General features: G+C 41.5%; 1 protein-coding gene across 1 annotated transcript in view; it reads left to right on the top strand.

The window, feature by feature from the left end:
* Positions 1-19,091, top strand: part of TNFRSF21 (TNF receptor superfamily member 21) — a 77,590-nt gene that overhangs the window by 21,921 nt on the left and 36,578 nt on the right. The window contains exons 2-3 of the mRNA XM_004379534.2: positions 1,457-2,108; positions 3,606-4,103. Of these exons, the coding sequence (XP_004379591.1) occupies positions 1,457-2,108; positions 3,606-4,103 (1,150 nt within the window). The remainder of the gene's footprint in view (positions 1-1,456; positions 2,109-3,605; positions 4,104-19,091) is intronic.

Here is a 19,091-nt window from a genome sequence, read left to right as displayed (position 1 = left end):
AAACCTTAGGAGTGATTTCGTTACTGAGTTAAAAGGGTGTCCAGGGGCTATACTCTCTGGGTTTCTCCAGTCTCTGTCTGGCCAGTAAGTCTGGTCTTTTTTTGTGAGTTAAAATTTTGTTCTACATTTTTCTCCAGCTCTGTCCGGGACCCTCTATTGTGGTACCTGTCAGAGCAGTCAGTAGTGGTAACCAGGCATCATCTAGTTGTGCTGGACTCAGTCTGGTGGAGGCCGTGGTAGTTGTGGTCTGTTAGTCCTTTGGACCAATCCTTCCCTTGTGTCTTTGGTCTTCCTCATTCTCCCTTGAGAAGAGCTCTTTTTAAATATTCGTTCTTAAATTCTTTCCCCCTCTCAAAAGGACCTCAGGATTTAGTGCACAAATGTAATTTCCTTTCCCCCAAGTTATCACTCTGGAAGCTAGTGTAAAATCCTGTCTAGCTGGGTGAAGTTTCTGTTCTATGAATTAAATTAAAATGTTTATGGAGTACCTTTTGTTGGACCCAAATTTGTGCTTGGGCTCCTCGGTGACTGCAGGTCCACACCCCAGTGACCATGGCCTTCAGAGGCTGAACAAACAGGGCAGGAATCTAAAAGCATCAACTCTGTTGTTTAAAGCACATTACCAAGAATGCCAAGGGCCTGTCTCTGTTTAAAAAACAAAAAACAAAAAAATTGTTTTGCTTCTCATAGACGAAACTGCTGAAGAAATTGTGCCAGGTCTATGGTGCTGTGGAAATAGTAACCTGAATATATGCCATCCTAGTTCTCATTTGCTTTGTCCTGGCATCAAAACGTGGCCCTTTAACTTTTGGGTCATGGAAAGGAAGACAAATATTCAGCAGGTTATTTTCTTCTTGCATTAGGATTTTAACTTCTGTATAGCATTTATAATACTAGCTATAGAGTGCTTGCACATACATATTCTCCATTGATTTCCATAATAAATTTGAGAGGTGTCGTCAGCTTCATTTTACAGATAGAATTTGAAAAAAGCTGAAGCAAAGGTCAAGTAACTAAAGCATCATTTCACAGATAGCAGAGCAAGTGCTAGGAGTTCCTGGGTGGTGCAAATGGTTAAGTGCTTGACTACTCATCAAAAGGTTGGCTGTTGGAACCTACCCAGAAGTACCTTGGGAGAAAGGCTTGGCAATCAGCTTCTGAACGGTCACAGCCTTCAAAACCCTATGGAGCACAGTTCTGCTCTGCACACATGGGTTGCCATGAGACGGACTTGACTCAATGGCAACTGGTTTGGTAGGTCAGGTGCTCAGATGGAATCCAAGTCTTTGTTTCCTTCTGTTGTGTTACAGCAGAAGTGTCAAGAGGATGCATTACTAGTCATATCTTTCATATGAATGGTGATGGTGGCATTGGGATTGTTCCTTTCTTCTCGTGTGTTCCTATATAACACCTTCTTGGTTTTTGTTCCTTCCCCCTCCCTTTTTATTTCTTTCAGCTTGGATTCCTTAGCACCACCACCGCTCAGCCAGAACAGAAGGCCTCAAATTTGATTGGCACATACCGCCATGTTGACCGTGCCACTGGCCAGGTGCTAACCTGTGACAAATGTCCAGCAGGAACCTATGTGTCTGAGCACTGTACCAGCACAAGCCTGCGTGTCTGCAGCAGTTGCCCCATGGGCACCTTCACCAGGCATGAGAATGGCATTGAGAAATGCCATGACTGTAGTCAGCCATGCCCATGGCCAATGATTGAGAAATTACCTTGTGCTGCCTTGACTGACCGAGAGTGCACCTGCCCACCAGGCATGTTCCAGTCTAACGCTACCTGTGCCCCCCACACGGTGTGTCCTGTGGGTTGGGGTGTGCGGAAGAAAGGGACAGAGATGGAGGATGTGCGGTGTAAGCAGTGCGCTCGGGGTACCTTCTCTGATGTGCCTTCTAGTGTGATGAAATGCAAAGCATACACAGACTGTCTGAGTCAGAACCTGGTGGTGATCAAGCCGGGGACCAAGGAGGCAGACAATGTCTGCGGCACACTCCCGTCGTTCTCAAGCACGACCCCACCTTCCCCTGGCACAGCCATCTTTTCACACCCTGAGCACATGGATTCCCATGAAGTCCCTTCCTCCACTTATGTTCCCAAAGGTAACTTAACCTCATGGGTTATTTGTCTGAGGAAGGCTTTGAGCCTAATAGTATCAATGAGGGGCTTGTACCAAGAATGTTTTCTCAGTTTTGCATACTCCAAAGTCACTTTTGGAAGAAGGGGCCTCCACTTGAGGCTAATTAAATTTGACTTCTTTGGACCTATTAGATTTCATTTCAGAAGTTTTCTATTAAGGGGGATCAAATATCTGAAAACTAGGCCACATGAGGCTAGAAAGTAATAACTGAGAGAAACAAGACAGTGTGTGACTGTGTGTAAGTCATTTAACCTCTTCATGCCTCCCTTTCAAACTTATCAAATAAATGAGTGAATTGGATGTTTAAGGGCACAAAAATATACTATATGGAGTCAATCCTGAGCAGATACAGCCAGAAGGAAAGAAGGAGAGGAAAGGGGAAAATTTCACTAAATCAGGAAAGGGGGAGGGATGAGTATTGGATCAAAGTGAGATGGGAATGGGAAGAAAAGTTAGAATCTTCAGGAAACAAGCAAATTTGTATCAAATTGAAGGTAACTAGCATTCGCATCTGAAAAATAATAACTCTTTTTTTCCAAGGATTTTAACCTAATCCTTTCCTTCAAGCATCCCAGTTTTCCTCAGAATTCATTTTGAATCTTAGTCAGAATAGAGAATTTAACCTTTATTTCCAGATCCTTTTTGATTGGACTCAGTATCCATGAGATGATAACCAACTTGAGTTGTGCTTCCTAGCAAACTCTCATGTGTGATTACATTTGATCTCCATGAAAACCGTTTAAGGAGAGTCTTCTCACAACCTCTATTTTTGAAATAAAAAATAGACTCAGAGGGCTCAGATGACCTGTCCAGGTGCTTGCAGGGGCTGATACAGTCCAGGTCCTGTCTCTGGGACTCAGAATTCCCAGCATTCACACTCATTAATGAAGATTGCTTGTGGAAGCTGCTCTGAAAAAAGACCACTAAGTTGCAGATGCTGAGAAAGTTCTGCCTTATTTTAGCCCCTGCCTCGTCCCACCAAACCTTGAATGTGAGCTCTTTTCTTTATTTTGGTCACATTCCCTGTTTTACCAGTACATCACGAAATAGCCAAAAGGTAGGCCAGAAGGAATATGAACAATGGGATTAAATTTGAACTTGTTCTCTGAGTAACCAGAATAACATAGGAGTCAACCAGAGCTGTGAGCATACATGTGTCTGCTCAGTATGTGACGTACAGGGGAAGCTACCATGAAGGCCAGATGTTGGAACTCTGAAAATACCCTTGGTTTTGGCATAAGGAAGTAAGCTTAGCTGTTCAGTTCAGTTTTTACCCTCCACATAAAGTTGCTATTAAAAAGATTTTTATGAAAAATGTACAAAATAAATTCATTCTTAAGCTCCAAAGGTCGTCTCTTCTTTGATTATCTGACCTGGTTTGGAGATGACCAGGGAGAGGAGGGAATATATAGATCCCCAAATATAGAAAAGTTTTTCCCCTTCCTTACTCTTTTTCTAGGCATGAACTCAACAGAATCCAACTCTTCTGCCTCTGTTAGACCAAAGGTACCAAGTGGCATCCAGGAAGGGACAGTCCCTGACAACACAAGCTCAGCGAGGGGGGAGGAAGGTGAGAACAAGACCCTCCCAAACCTCCAGGTCGTCAACCACCAGCAAGGCCCCCACCACAGACACATCCTGAAGCTGCTGCCATCATCCATGGAGGCCATGGGGGGTGAGAAGTCCAGCACACCCATCAAGGTTCCCAAGAGGGGCCATCCCAGACAGAACCTACACAAGCATTTTGACATCAATGAGCATTTGCCCTGGATGATCGTGCTTTTCCTTCTGCTGGTGCTTGTTGTGATAGTGGTGTGCAGTATCCGGAAAAGCTCAAGAACTCTGAAAAAGGGCCCCCGGCAGGATCCTAGCGCCATTGTGGAAAAGGCAGGGCTGAAGAAATCCGTGACCCCAACCCAGAACCGGGAGAAGTGGATCTACTACTGCAATGGCCATGGTGAGCCTTCTGTATTTTCTCCTTGCTTACAGATCCCCTTGCCTTTCCTTCCCTAATTTCTGTTGTTTGGAGATATGGGACATGCACAGTTTCTGGAATCTCTTTTGTAGACCAAGTGCTGTTTGATCTAGATGTATTATAGGAAATGAAGTGGTCAACATTAGACATGATGTGTTCGGAGAGAATAACCCCACCTCCCTTATTTTCCCCTGGCACCTTTAAAACAGGAGGATGTTGCAGAATCAGAGACCTGAGAGTGACCATAAGGACTTTGTTCAACCTTGTCATTTAACAAATCAGGAATTGAATTCAGAGAGGTTTGACTGCATTGACCCCAGGCTAGTTGTTTGTTCAAGGCAGATGGGACTAGACTCCAGGCATCCTGACTATTGGAGCCCTTGTTTTCTCTACACTCTTAGACCCTAAGCAGGAGCCCTGGTTGTGCAATGGTTAAGCACTCGGCTGCTAACCGAAAGGTTGGTGGTTTGAATCTACCAGCCGCTTCATGTGAGAAAAGACTTGGCAGTCTGCTGCTGTAAAGATTTCAGACTAGAAAACCCTATGGGGGCAGTTCTACTCTGTCCTGCAGGGTTGCTATAAGTTGGAATTGACTTGACTGCACACAATAACAGACCACTAAGAAAACAGAGGGGGAAAATTTAAGTTTGTCCTTTGAATCTGAGTCTTGCTTTAGATTTCTGTAACTTTAAATGTAAATGAGGAAATTCTTTTACTTAACATTTTTTCACTTAAATTTTTAGGATTCCATTTCTATTGGGAGGCTAGGAGGGTCTTTTGGATTATAGACATCCAATGCTTAATATGTTGATGATTATCTGAGGCTGGGCCCTACCTCTTTTACTTAATAGTCAGCATGTGTTGATACTGGCTGGAATATTTTGGTCTTTTCTCTTCTGAGAGCACAAAAAAGCTTATGGAACTTGCCCTGACAGCTAAGTTTGATCTGAAGACTACAGTTTTCAGATGGGCAGCAACTTCCCTTTCTTTAAATCCTAAATTAGATTGCAGCTTAAGGTTCTGATAATCCCATTCAGGCACCTCCTTTCCCCTTAACAGTATATGCCTTCCTTTCTAAAAAGCAATTTGGCATTTTGTATTGTCTAAAAAATGTTTATACCTTTTAGCACAGCAATTCTATTTCTGTGAATCTATCATAAAGATATAAACCAGAAATACTAAAAAAACAGAAAAACTAAGCACAAAGAGCTTTAGCTTTTAACTCAGCATTATGTATGATGTTAAATACTGAAAACAACCAAAGGGCCGGTTTTAAGAAAATGACTAAGTAAATTATGGCATATCCATATAATGGAATATTGTGTCACCTTGAAGATTTTATGAAGTTTTTTTTTTCTTTCCCATGTCATGGGGGAATGCTTATATACATTAAAGAAAAAAAAAACAGGCTACATAATTCATATTGGAGCCCTGGTGGCATAGTGGTTAAAAGCTCGGCTGTTAACCAAAAGGTTGGCAGTTTGAATCCAGCAGCTGCTCCTTGGAAGCTTTATGGGGCAGTTCTACTCTGTCCTATAAGGTCACTATGAGTCAGAATTGACTTGATAGCAACGAGTTTTTATAGGTCATGTCAATATCCCAATTCTCTTAAAAGTTTAGAATAAAGATTGAAATGAAATATGCCAAAATGACAATAAATCCAGAAAACCAAATCTGTTGCTGTTGATTCCAACTTATAGTGACCCTATAGGGTTTCCAAGGAGCAGCTGGTGGATTCAAACTGCTAACCTTTTGGTTAGCAGCCGAGATTGTAACCACTATGCTGCTGGGGCTCCAAAATGACAGCAATACTTTCCAATTGGTGGGATTTGGGGTGATTTATGTGTGGGTTTTGTTTTTTTCTTCTTTATTACTTTTCTGTACATTTCCCAGTTTTCTATAATAAGCACATGCTACTTTCATAATCAAAGAGCCCTAGTGGCACACTGGTTAAGTACTCAGCTGCTAACTGAAAGGTTGGTGGTTCAAATGCACCCAGCGGCTCTGTGGTAGAGAGACCCGGCAATCTGCTTCTGTAAAGATTACAGCCAAGAAACTCCTATGGGGCAATTCTAGTCTGTCATGTGGGATCGCTGGACTCGATGGCACCTAACAACAGCAATATGTTTATAATAGAAATTTAGAGAAAGTTTTAAAAAAACCTAATTTTGCTTCCTTTTGCTGACTCGTGTGAACTGTCAAAAGCCAAGCAAAAACCAGACTGAGGCGAATATCCTTCTTGGGGGACAGCCTGCAGAGGCTTGAACAAGACTCCTCTGTACTGGTAACCTGGTGAGGGAAGCTTCAATTCCTCCCTCTTTTTATTAAAAAAAAAAAAAAAACAAAACTTTATGTGGACATAATTCCATACTTAGAAAAGCTGTAAGAATAGTACAAAGAATACCTGTATACTGGTGCCCAGATTGACCTATTATTGACATTTTATCCTTTTGCTTTATCATTTGCTCTCTACATAAAAACATATATGTGATTTTATATTATGAAATACATATAATATGTAACGGTTAATTATATATAGTATGTTGTATAATATGCATTATATCATATGTTGTGTGTATATACATATACACATAAAATATTTTTCTGAACCATTTTATGGTCCTTTATCCTTAGATGCTTCAGTATGTCTTTCCTAATAAGAAGAATATTCTCTTAAAAAGTCTTGCTACATATTTTAACCTCAATAAATTAACGTTGATTTTTTTGTTAGTTGCCACTGAGTCGGCTCTGACCCGTGACCACTTACACGTAACAGAAGGAAATTGCTTGGTTCTGCACCATGATCCTTGATCTGTTTGAGCCCCTTGTTTTGGCTATTGTCTCAATCCATCTCATTGGGGGTTTTCCTTGTTTTTGCTGACAAAAACTTTACCAAACATGGTGTCCTTTTCTAGTGACTGGTGTTTCTGATGAGGTGTCCAAAATAAGAAAGATTAAGTTTCGCCATCCTTGCTTTTAAGGAGCATTCTAGTTTTATTTCTTACACTCTATATTACACTGTTGTCAGTTGACCTAGTAAGGTTCTTGATAGATAGCACACTTTTTCCCTCTAGTACAGGATTCAGTCTAGGATCAGATATTGCTTTAAATTGCACTTTAAGTGGCCAGTCAGAACACTTGTTCTAGATTTATCTAATTAGTAGAAAACAACGTGAATATCCTACTGGGATTATGTAAATATTTTGTTACTCACTTTATTAAAGAAGAGACTCTATTCCTTTAGCGTTCACATTTATGGACTGGATTATGGTCCGCTACATCTCTAAACTCTCTTTTGCAGTGTAGCTTTGCTAGTTCTTGAGAAACCAAAGTTGTAGAAGTAAAAACTGGTCCAGCAGCAGAAAGCAATTTAATACAATGACCTTAGACATTTTTATGACTATGGTAACCATGTAAATTACTATGCCTGTGTCCTTAAAACAATATCCAATTTTGTAAAAAGAATGGAAACGCCCAGTCAAACAGAGCCTGATCAGACATTCTGTGAAAGCAGTACTTTAGCAATACGGTCTTCAAACTAAGTCATAGTAGTCTCATTCAGGTCTAACTATCTCTTCCAAAAGCTTAACCCCCCTGCATCCCCCCCCATGCACACACACAAGGTTTTGCATTGGTATGTTTATATTCAAGGTGTTTTTCTAGGGAAGGTCTTTTCTTTCCCAATTGCTAGTCTCAAAGGTACGTCCAGGTAAAATCCTTTACAAAGAGAGGTTCTGTTTAATCAAAGCCATTTCAGGTGCTCAGAGGCCTCTGGAAACAATGCCTTGTTGATCTGATTGCAGTGAGTTCTGGGCAAAAGATAATCCCATATAATAAGATTTTTTTCCTGGTCCTTGTCCATTTCACATTGAATTGTCATGAGGGTGAGGGTGGATATAAAATCAGTTAGCCCTGGACTGTTCTCTATCAAGAGGTCATGTAAGACCTCACCTAACCTTGCCCACTTTAAGCAGACCATGCCATGCCCTTGAATGCCATATCCAGGGATGGATTACCCCATTAGCAAGGTATGCATGGGGCTTGCTTGTGCTCACTTACTAATCTGTAGTGCGCAATTTCACCAGTTTTTCACCACATCACCACCTATGTGAAATTGTGCAGTACAGATTAGAAAGTGAACACAATTAAGCCCATGTGTACCTTGCTTACTGTAAGCCTGCATGTACCTTGCTTACTGGTTAATCCACCCCTGGCCATATCACAGACTCTCAGTACTGAAAAGCTAGGCCATTGGTTTTTGTCTTTCTCACCAACAAGAACCTCTTTTATTCTTCTGCTCCACTCACCCCTCTCTGCCTAGCATGGACTTCCACTCAACAAAACGGCAATCCTACTTTCATGGAATCCTAGGGTTAGAAACACAAGATGAGACCTCATGTCGCTAGGAGGATGGAATAATGCGGGTGGTGTGCTGTTTGGTATGCTTCTTTCCTTTCTGAAGTCAAAGCGATTTTATTTTTGGTAGATTGGGGTGGATTGTGGTTTCTAGCCATATATCTATTTCAGCAACAAGAATCAGAAGTCTCTTTAGAGTGAATTATGTACAAAAATCAATTTAAGAGTTTATATTGAGCACAAGTGTAATCAAGATGTAAGTCTATTGTTAATGCTCAATTTGTCATATTTTTGTCATTTAAAAAAATTGATTTTTTTTTTTAGTATAACCCCAGTGTAACAGGGTAAATGGAGGTCTAAAACGTTCAATTTAATTTAAAATTAAAAAAAAAATAAGATTAATGTAGCGTCACATTAATTGAGGGTTACATGGAAAACAATATTTTTCATTTTATCTGTTTTGTCACAAAAAGCATAAAAGTCAAGATCGTGAACCTTAGTTCATACACAACTGACTGTACAGTGCATTGAGGAAGTCTCAGATGATCTCAAAACAGCCACTTCATTCGTTTCCTTATAACTGTGTTGTTGGTAGTTGTCATGGCGTTGACTCCAACTCATGGTGACCCCATGTACGACAAAACAAAGCATTGCCTGGTCCTGCATCATCTTCACAATCATCAGTATGTTCAAGCCCGTTGTTGTGGCCACTGTAATTTTGAGTGTCTTCCAACCTAGGGGGCTTGTCTTCCAGTATTATATTGAACGATGTTCTGTTGTGATTCATAGAGTTTTCACTGGCTACTTTTCAGAAGTATATCATCAGGCCTTTCTTCCTAGTCTGTTGTTGTCTAGAAGCTCCACTGAAACCTGTCCAGCATGGGTGACCCTGCTGGTACTTGGAATACTGGTGGCATAGCTTCCAGCATCATAGCAACACACAAACCACCACACTGTGACAAACTGACAGACAGGTGGTGGTCCTTAATATTATAGAAGATAAAAAAACTAGTCCAGCTCCAATTGAGAAGGAGGACTCCCTAAGGACAGGAACCAGTTGATGTTCTTTCAAATCCTAATGTATACCGTTATCATTTATTTTCTCTCACTCTCTCTCCCTCACCTCCATCCCTTCCTCTTAAGCTATTTGCAAAAATTATGAAGTTGGGTTTCCAGCATCTTGTTACCCTAGGAATTTTGAGAGGAAGGTTTGAAAAGCAGGTGAGGAATGGAAATTGCCCTGAAAGTACTTATAGAGGAGACTCCGCAAAGTGATAAAGGGAACAAAAATAGGCACATTTCTCTTAGACTTTCCTTTTTCTTTCAGACCTCAGGCTGTGAAAAAAAGGATGAGAGACAGAGGAACTGGATTTATCTCCTGTAAACCGAGTTTAGTTCCTGATAGCTGGTTCAGTCCTCTGCCTTGGGGAGATAGTAAGCACTTAGCTAGATCTATAATCCCACTCTGTGTAGTTACTTAAAGCACATGACATAGAAAGGCAGCGTCTCCTTTAAATTGACTACAGTAGGGATTGTCAAAGCAAATGGTGCACTCATTCTGGAGAACTAGACTCTAGGATGCTATTTCTTTATTCCTTTAGCTCTTACTGTGTTTTACCATGTAACTGTTCATAGGTACGTGGTTTGTCTCGCCGTGTAGCTTATGAGTTCTTAGAAGACATTAGGTCTTATTGTATATCCCCTGTCCCCAAGGCCTATAGCACAGGGACCTGGAAACATAGCACTCAAGAAGGGGTGATCTAGAGCTGTACTGGCCCATATGTTAGCCACCAGCCATGTGGGCTATTTAATTTAAAATTAAAATTAAATAAAAATTCAGATCCTCAGTTGCACCAGCCACATTTCAAGAGCTCAATAGCTACATGTGACTAGCAGTTACCATATTGGAGAGGACAGATGTAGAGCATTCCCACCATCACAGAAAGTTCTACGGGCTAGCACTGGTATAGAGCACCTATGAACTCTTCTACTTTTCCTTTTCTAGGTTAGATTGTTTTCAAGCCATTGAACTATGGACTTTTTCCCCCCTCTTGGGATTTAAACATAAAGATCTTAAGTTGGATTCTTTATGCTAAATGGCCACAGATGCCAAGAATTATTTTTCAGAAGGAAAGGAGGCTTCCATGATAGCCAGTGCAAAAACTGGATTTACTACTTTCAAAGTGGGACCCTTTTGACCCATGGACACTGAAAAGCAGTGTGATGAGAAGAGAGAGAAATCTGTTAATTCAAAGACCAAGGCACCTTCATAAATGCTCAGGTGTTTGAGTTTAATGAAAATGGAAATGGATTAGCTTTGGTGGAGGGTTGGGGTACAGAGAAGCAAGAAAAGCTTGTGGGAGTCATGTGGTTGGATCAGAGATGGGAGTGAGGGAGATGGTGAAAATGAGGATCCTTGGGAGGACAGCATCATCACAGAGCAGACATTACATCAGCAAACTGAGTTCTAGTTGTAGTCATGTACTTTCAGTTAAGATCTTTACTTCTCTGGGCTTCTGTTTATAAGGTTTAAACAAAGACATTGTAATATGTAGTTAAGAACAGAGACTCTGGAGTCTGGTTCCACCTTCTAGATGCGTGATCCAGGGCAAGTTACTTAACCATTCTGTGCCTCTGTTTCCTCACGTATAAAGTGGGGATAATAGTACTACATAGGTTATTGTGAGGAATAAATGAGATACTATGTGCCCAGTGCTTAAAGAATGCTGTTTTGCCACAAGGTAAGTGGTCGGTAAGTGTTGGCAAAGATAAGGGTGAGGATGAGAATGACAGAGATGATGCAGATCATCATCATCATCGTCCCCACTCTCATCATCACCTCTGTCTTCTCTGGTATTTCTGATTCACTCAGAAATAGTGACAATGGACAAGGCAGAAGTGTCCTTCTTTAATATAAATGCAACCATACTTACGCAGTGGTTTTCCCTTTATGCCAGGTATGAGGGTGAGAATGTAGGATGATTATTTTTAGCTCAAGTACTAATCTGTTGTAGGCAGTTGTCCTCTCAAGCAGGTAGAGAGCCCCTTAGATAATCAAACAAGACTTCTTAATGGCTCTATATCTGAACATGGATCCATCTCCTCTACAGAAATATTTTCTCTAAAACTACCTACCAGGGGTCAGCAAGCTTTTTCTATAAACATATAGACAGTAAATATTTTAGGCTTTGAGGATTGTATGGTCTCTGTTGCAACTGTTCCACTCTGCCTGTGTAGCCTGAAAACAGCCATAAACAATATGCAAACGATGGGCGTAGCTGTGTTGCAATAAAACTTTATTTACAAAATGGGTGGCTTGGCTCATCCTGCATAGTTCCCCAACTCTTGATCTATGCCACAGATTTGTCGACTTTCAGCAGCTTCTCTCTTGCCTCCTGGTGGTTTGCACAGCTCAGATAAACAGTCTACTTCTTCTGGAAGCCTTTCTTGAATTCCTTACATTTACCAGTAGCTGTTGCCCAGTCTGCTAAAGGGATAAGTAACGAAGCAGGACAATCAGATACGTGTGGGAGCTGGGAAAATGTGGCAGTTATCCTTGTAGTTTCCTTTAAAAATTGTTCCACACTTCCTCCATCTCTTCCTAATACATACCTGCTTTTACCAGGAGCACTCAATTTTACCTTGTGGGTTCACCTCACAGCTCTACCTGCCACAATTTGTCTCTTTGCCCAACCGGAGCCAGCCATAAGGGAGGAGAGGATTGTTTGGGTTGCCATCCCTCTCCTTTGACCTTTCATCTGCTCCAGGAGCTGATACACTTTGAGTGGAGAGAGGGACCAAGAGGAGAAGACAGATGCTTCCTGCTGTAGATTCCATCTCTGCCCCTGCTTACCTCAGAGAGAACCTGAGGGGATTAATTGGATCAGATCAGCTGTCTTCTTAGCTCAGTACACACATAGTGCTATCGGAGGAGAGTTAGAAGGATGGGAGGTATGTAAAATATGCAGCACAGGAAAACCAAAAAACCAGTTGCCATTGAGTCGATTCCAACTCATGGCAGCCCCGTGTGTGTCAGAGTTGAACTGCATTCCACAGGATTTTCTTTTCTTTTTCTATATATATGTTTTTCTTTTCTTTTTTATTTTTTTGCTGCATAGGGTTTTCAATGGCTGATTTTTTTTCAGTAGTAAATCACCAGGCCTTTCTTCCGAGGCACCTCTGGGTGAACTCGAACTGCCAATGTTTTGGTTAGTAGCCGAGTGCATTAAATGTTTGCACCACCCAGGGACTTTGACACAAGAAAAGGACGGCAGAAATGTAGTCCTTTTAAAAAATACACAAGATGGTTGAGTAGAGGCATGGGCTCATCCTTCAAAGGCTGGGTTGGGATGCTAGGGAAGGGCTGTGAGCAGCAGAAATCATACTGGGCTGGGAAAGCTGACTTCCAGTTCTAGTTCTGCATACTAAAAGGCTAGATGAATTTGGGAAGATGCTTCCTCTTTTTGAATCTCAGCTTTTTTTTTTGTAAAACGAGGCTTGAACCCATCACAGGAAGGCCACCAGGTTTTGATCACTATATACAATTTGTTTTTGCCATAACTGAGTATACTTACTGTCACACCAATGCCTGTCAGAGGAGACACTGCCCTGATTGGCTACTGCAGCGTCCTGTAGAGTGGAGTACAATATGTTGTTAGGGGTAACAGGCCTGGCTTAACACCAACCAACCTTATACCAGAGTAGGATGGTACATTCCCTGCAACGTGAAAGAGCTTTCCCTCGAGCTATAATAGAGTGAGGGCAGCAAACATTTCTACTAAAATCAGGATACATGTTGGGGAGGACCAAGACAATGTGCAATCACCGTGTGCTTTTAGGGACAGTATGAGACATTTTGTAGTGTGGTAGACATGGAGCGGCTATCACAGAAATAACATTCTGAGTTATAAAAATTGTAGTATTCCCACATGCACCTTAATTGAAAGGAGATGAGAAGCCCTGCCTAAAGGTCTCATCCACTTCAGAAATTTTATGCTGAGGGAGACCTTGTTCTTCGCATATGAGCCAAGGAGCCCCAGCCGCAAACAGAACTTCTGAGAACAGCTTTGTGTTATTCATCTCAGGTGGATGATTCTAGTGTGGTAATACCTGGTGAATGCTTCCCTTGCTTTGGAAAAGTTGCTGAAATCCCATATCAGCTGACGAGCGGTCAGCAGCTCACATCCACCTAAAGAGCAGCCAACTTTGGGCTACTGTGTATTCCAGTAGACCCTTCCTGCTGTAGCTAAGTACTGGTAAATGGGTTTAGTCTTTGGCTACACTGAAACCCTCTTTAACTTTAATATATTCTAATCATGGCTTATTAGTGTGAACATTACTCTCTCTAGTAAAGGGACTTTTAAATTACATGTTTACCACAGATCAGTGCATCTTTGTGATTCCTTTGGACTATGCGCTTGTAATTTTACAAAATAATCTAGAAGTGCTCCTTGCCGGTGGGGAAACTGTCTCTTTTTACAGGGGAAGGCTGAGGTTATAGAAATATTTTATTTCACTTCCAGAAAGGCAACGTTCAAGTTTGGTTTTACCTGCAGGTAACAGGCTAAGCACCCTGGGGCCAGGAGGTGGTTTTTCAGAAGTCCAGGCAAAGCTCTTGTCCACAGGGTTAATCTTTGATCACTAGAACCACAATTTTTTTTCAGGGAAAATGCTATGAGAGAGAATAGATTAAGGAACTGCCACAGTTATATATTTCTCCCCCTTTGTTCTGCTTTTTTGATATATTGTCGCTTGTTTGAGAGTTGTCCATATGTTGTTATTTTCATAAACAGAAACCTAAATGGTCAATCTTCCTGATTCTGTATTCGTTGTACTTTGGCTGAAGCAGGAGAAATAAGATATGAAGTAAACATTTCTTCATTGTGCTATCCTACTCTGAAATGATAGAGAGAAGTTTGGGGTAAGTCTGTAACCAAGTCACCTTTAAGGAATCCCAAGGCAAAGCAAAGGCTAAGGAAGTTCAGGAAAGTGACTCTACTTATTAAACTGCTTCGCTTGTGTTATTTTCATTTGATTACCGTATTTTTACACAAATAACGTGTGCCTTCTACGTTTGTTTACCAACCTTGCCTTCCTCCCTTGAGGTATTTTCCTGAGTGCTATGCTAATTTTTTTTTTACAGCAACATGAAAAAAAATTGGCAGAGCAGTGCTTATGAAAATACCTCAGGAGGGGAGGGTGCAGTTGGCAAACATGTAGAAGGTGTGTGTTATTTGTGTAAAAATACGGTATATGTATTTGAACACTAAGTTTAAACACTGTCCTAGGACTAGAGTTTTCTAGATTTTAGTAAGTCAGAGAATGTTTGTTTTTGTAAGTTGGAGGGCAATGGAGATCATGGGGTTGCGTGTGTGTGCACGCGTGTGTGCATGCATACGTGTGCATATGTTGTATGTGTTTCCTTTTAATTTGACCACTCAAGTGAAGCCTAGACATACTTAACAGAATGTGGGATTTGTGGATCGCTGCTGCATCCTATCATACTATGTCTGTCTCTCTTTTTCTTATGGTAAATAAATTATGGTGCAAACGGTTAACGAGCTCAGCTGCTAACTGAAAGACTGGAGGTTTGAGTCCACCCAGAGGTGCCTTGGAAGAAATACCTGGTGATCTACTTCCCCAAAATCAGTCATTGAAAACCCTATGGAGCACAGTTCTACTGTGATACACGGGATCACCATGAGTCAATTCAACAATTGTCTTTTTTTGGCGGGGGGCGATGGTTTAAATGTGTATGTAACAAAACATTTGCCATTTCAGCTTTCTCTCATGCTCTTTCTCCTAAGGTTTGGAAACAAAAATGTCAGAGTTCGAAGAGACCCCTTTAGTCCAATCCTCTCATTTTACAGAAGATGAAACTGAGGCCCAGGGAAGAAGGGTGACTTGTCCAAGGTCACACAGCCAGTAGAGTTCGAAGGGATACCAGGGCCCAGGTCTCCTGACTCCTAGGACAGTGCTCTTTCTCTTTTACCATGCTGTTTGTTCAAAGGACTGCAGGGTTCTGCTGGGGCATCCTGGATTGAGAACAAAACCAGAGGCTATTTGCCTGTGAGGGTACTGGAGGCTGGGTTAGGGGAGCAAAAGAATGCAGCCCTTTGTCCCTTCTCAGCAATTTAGGAAGCAGACAAGGAAGAGGGAGATGAAAAGTATTTCTCAGAGGAAGAAGATCTTCTGACCTGTTGTGGAGCCTCTCCCTGGATTGCCTTGATGATAATGGTGATGGTCTCTAGATAATTATCAGAGAGGGAAGTGGTCAGTACCTACCTATGCTGAGCATCTTAATCGGATTATTTCAGTCTGTGGGAGGTGAAAGAGTTGGTGACTGAGAGATCTTGGCTCTAGTAGAAAGGAGTGTAAAGAAATTCTTAAAGGTCTTACAATCTGCATGAAGCCTTCCTTCCTTTACCTTGAAGAGGCAGAGATGTTTTCCCTCATTCTTGCTTTCCCTGCCCTCTCGGCCTTACACCCTCAGAGACTCTAGCATCTTTCTGGATGCTCTTGACCTTCTCTGACTAACTCATCTTCACGTGAAAATGTTCTTGTCCAAGATAAGTCTACAAGAAAATTTCTCTAGGCAATTGCTAATAATGCCTTAGTATTGATACACCATTTATGGGGAGGGAGAAAATGCTTCCTATGTACTCAGCACTATTCTATGGGAGTTATATGTGTTTTCTCACTGAATTCTCAAAACAGCCTTATGACAGCAGTATCATGCTCATTTTGCACATTAGGCATAGAGGCACAGAAAGATTGAATAACTTGACTAAGGCCACACCGCAAGTCAGTGGTGCCCCAGGACTGGAACTCAGGCAGTCAGCCTTAGAGCCTGGCGACCAGTATGCCACACTGCTCCTCACTCCTGTCCTCTCATCCTTTAGAGAAGGAAGGGTGGGGTTGCTGCCGGATGGTTGAAACCCAAACCATAACAAATACACCATTGCAACATATTTATCCTTTATTTCTATTTGTATCCCTTTCTGTGACCCCATGATGGGGAATAGGAGTTGGCGGGGAAACATATTTAGATTTATATACAAAGAAGCAACCAAGACTCAGATGAATGGGGTTGATAACTATTTAGTCCTGGGAGGCATCGTGGTAGCTTAAAAGAAGAGGGCTAAGGAATCAGAATGCCCCAAAACCAAACCAAACTAAACTCACTGCTGTGAAGTTGATTCTGGATGTCCTAGGTTTTAAATATCAGCCCTAACTGTAACTGTGTCAAGCTGCTAAACCTCCCCTCAGTTCTCTCATGTGTAATGTGGACATACACCTATCTCATGGGGCTGTTGATGAAGACTGAATGAGATCCTATAGGTAACATCGATAGAACATCTTGCTTGGCTCTCCTTTCTTTCTCTCCCACCACAAGAAGAGCAGAGGATGAGCCATACTGAAGCATTCATGGTGAGCTAAGGTCAAGGCAGAGGGATAATTGTATCTCATTTTCAAACCAAGTAGAAGTCCATTAAGGGTCCATTTTAATGAGTCACATGGGTTGGGAGAAAGGACTGCATGGAGAACATCTGTACTATCAACTTTGGCCATAAAATGTGTTAAAGTCTGATTGACCAGTATAAAGAGAGCTGAAAAAGAAAATGGTAGTATGGTATAGTGTGGTCTGATTCTAATCGTCCCACAGGGTGAATGGAAGGAACTTTGTCCAAGTGGTATGAGGAGCACCCAGTGAGGTAATAAATGCAGCCTGGGGAGATGAGAGAAGGAAGGCAGGCCCTGAACAGGTGAAAATGGAAACCTACTCAGCACGAGACATGGGAGCAGAGTGGGGCAGCATTGCTAGGACAGAAGTGCTGCAATGGGAAGGACGTTGTGGGGCCTGGTTTTGTTCATCTGTACCATGAAGTTTTGGATTTAAGGATCTCTAACATCCTCTTCCATTCTACAGTTCTATCCTTTAGTGATGCAAAAACTGAAACAAGAAGTTAAAAACAACCCACAGCCAAACCTCTTTCATATCTTAGGCTTGAGACTGAAAGACTAAATTCAAGTACAGACCAGCTGGCTTGGTGGTTGAACCTTTTATTTTCATAACTTTGATGTTCCGATCTGTATGTAAAGACTGTTCTCAGGGGAAACAATGCTGCTTAAGAATTGGGACATAATTTTCTTAGTTCACTTATTTGAAAAACTTCAGACACTGTCCTTGAACTGAGTTATATTTTAGGCCTTGAATTTCTGAGATGTATGTGAGTATATTTAACTTCTTCCACTCTATCCTCTATTCCAACTCACTGCTGAAAAAAAAGCAAAATATAATGCCATCCCACCTTACCTAGCGACTAAGCAAAAACACATCCTTTCTCATCTGTATCTATGTGTTGACTTTAGATTTTACCCAGTAACAGTCAGTCTCTCATTTCTAGGTGTTTATGAATCGCAACAAGCTTAAAAAAAAAATGTTGCCTTTCTTTGTGAATTGTGCTTCTCCTTTTAATTGGTCAGCTGTGGAAGAATTGGTCTTTATTGGGGTTATAAAGGAAATTTATCTCCCAGATTCACAACTCTGCAGCCTTCTTCCTCTTTCCAGAGATGTGGACCAATCGTGGAAGTCGAATTGCAGCTGAGCATATTTCTTGCAAAAATGACATACACTTGTGACTATTTTTCTTTTAACCTTATAAAAAGATTTCTGCTACCATTAGTAGTTTTCACTGTCTATTTTTCTGTAACAAAGTCTTACATTGTGTGTACTGAGCGCCAGATCCTGGTCCAAGTATTTTACAAATATTAACCTATTTAATTTTCATAACTCTATGAGGTAGACCACTATCATCTCCATTTTACAGGTGGGGAAACTGAGGCACAGAGAGGTTAAGTAATCACAACCAGCTTTTGTACTTAAGCGGCAGTTTGACTCTTGAAACTGCTTCTTGATTCTTAGAATCTGGATTTCCCAGCAAGTAACTGGTTATAGACATTTCTAGGTTTCTGTAGTTGATTTTTTTTTTTTTTAGACCATACTGAATCGAGAAAAATTTATTTCCCTTAGCAAAGCCCCGCTTGTTCCCAAATAAAGCAACCACAAAGTTGTCATTAACAATGTAGTTTGCCTCTGTAGAAGTCACTCCTGATTTCCCTTGTAGCTATGTATTTTTTCATGGATTGCTTGGAATGGAAAAATTCTAAAGCCAGATACTTAATGACTGAAGGCTCTGAGGGTCTGTTTTAAAAAATAAAGTCTATTTCAAATAAGTCAGAGGTGATGGAGTCCTGCTGCTCTGAACTCACATCCGTTTAACCTGGTGGTTTCCTCAGCACGAGGCAACAGCAGCAGCAACAGCCAGAAGAAGCCCTCCCTCCTTTGCCAGATAGACTCCATGACTGAAAATTCCAGACAACAGTCTTCCTCCCTGTCAGCCCAAATTTCCTATGGGAAGTAGACTTGAAGTGTAAACACCAGAGAGGAGAGCTAGACTGAAAGGAGCAGACTATTCCATTTCAGAGGCTGTGTGTCCCAACATTCCACACCCAGGGCTGCCCTCTGCCCAGCTGTCATTTTATAGGGGCAGGAATTGGCTGTTTTCCACTCCCCCCACCCCACCCCACCCCACTGCCTTTTCCACCTTTGCT

The sequence above is a fragment of the Trichechus manatus genome, unplaced genomic scaffold (assembly GCF_000243295.1).
Source record: "Trichechus manatus latirostris isolate Lorelei unplaced genomic scaffold, TriManLat1.0 scaffold00065, whole genome shotgun sequence".
Lineage (NCBI taxonomy): Eukaryota > Metazoa > Chordata > Mammalia > Sirenia > Trichechidae > Trichechus > Trichechus manatus.
The sequence above is the reverse complement of the archived record's forward strand: the minus strand, read 5'-3'. Positions and strand labels throughout refer to the sequence as shown.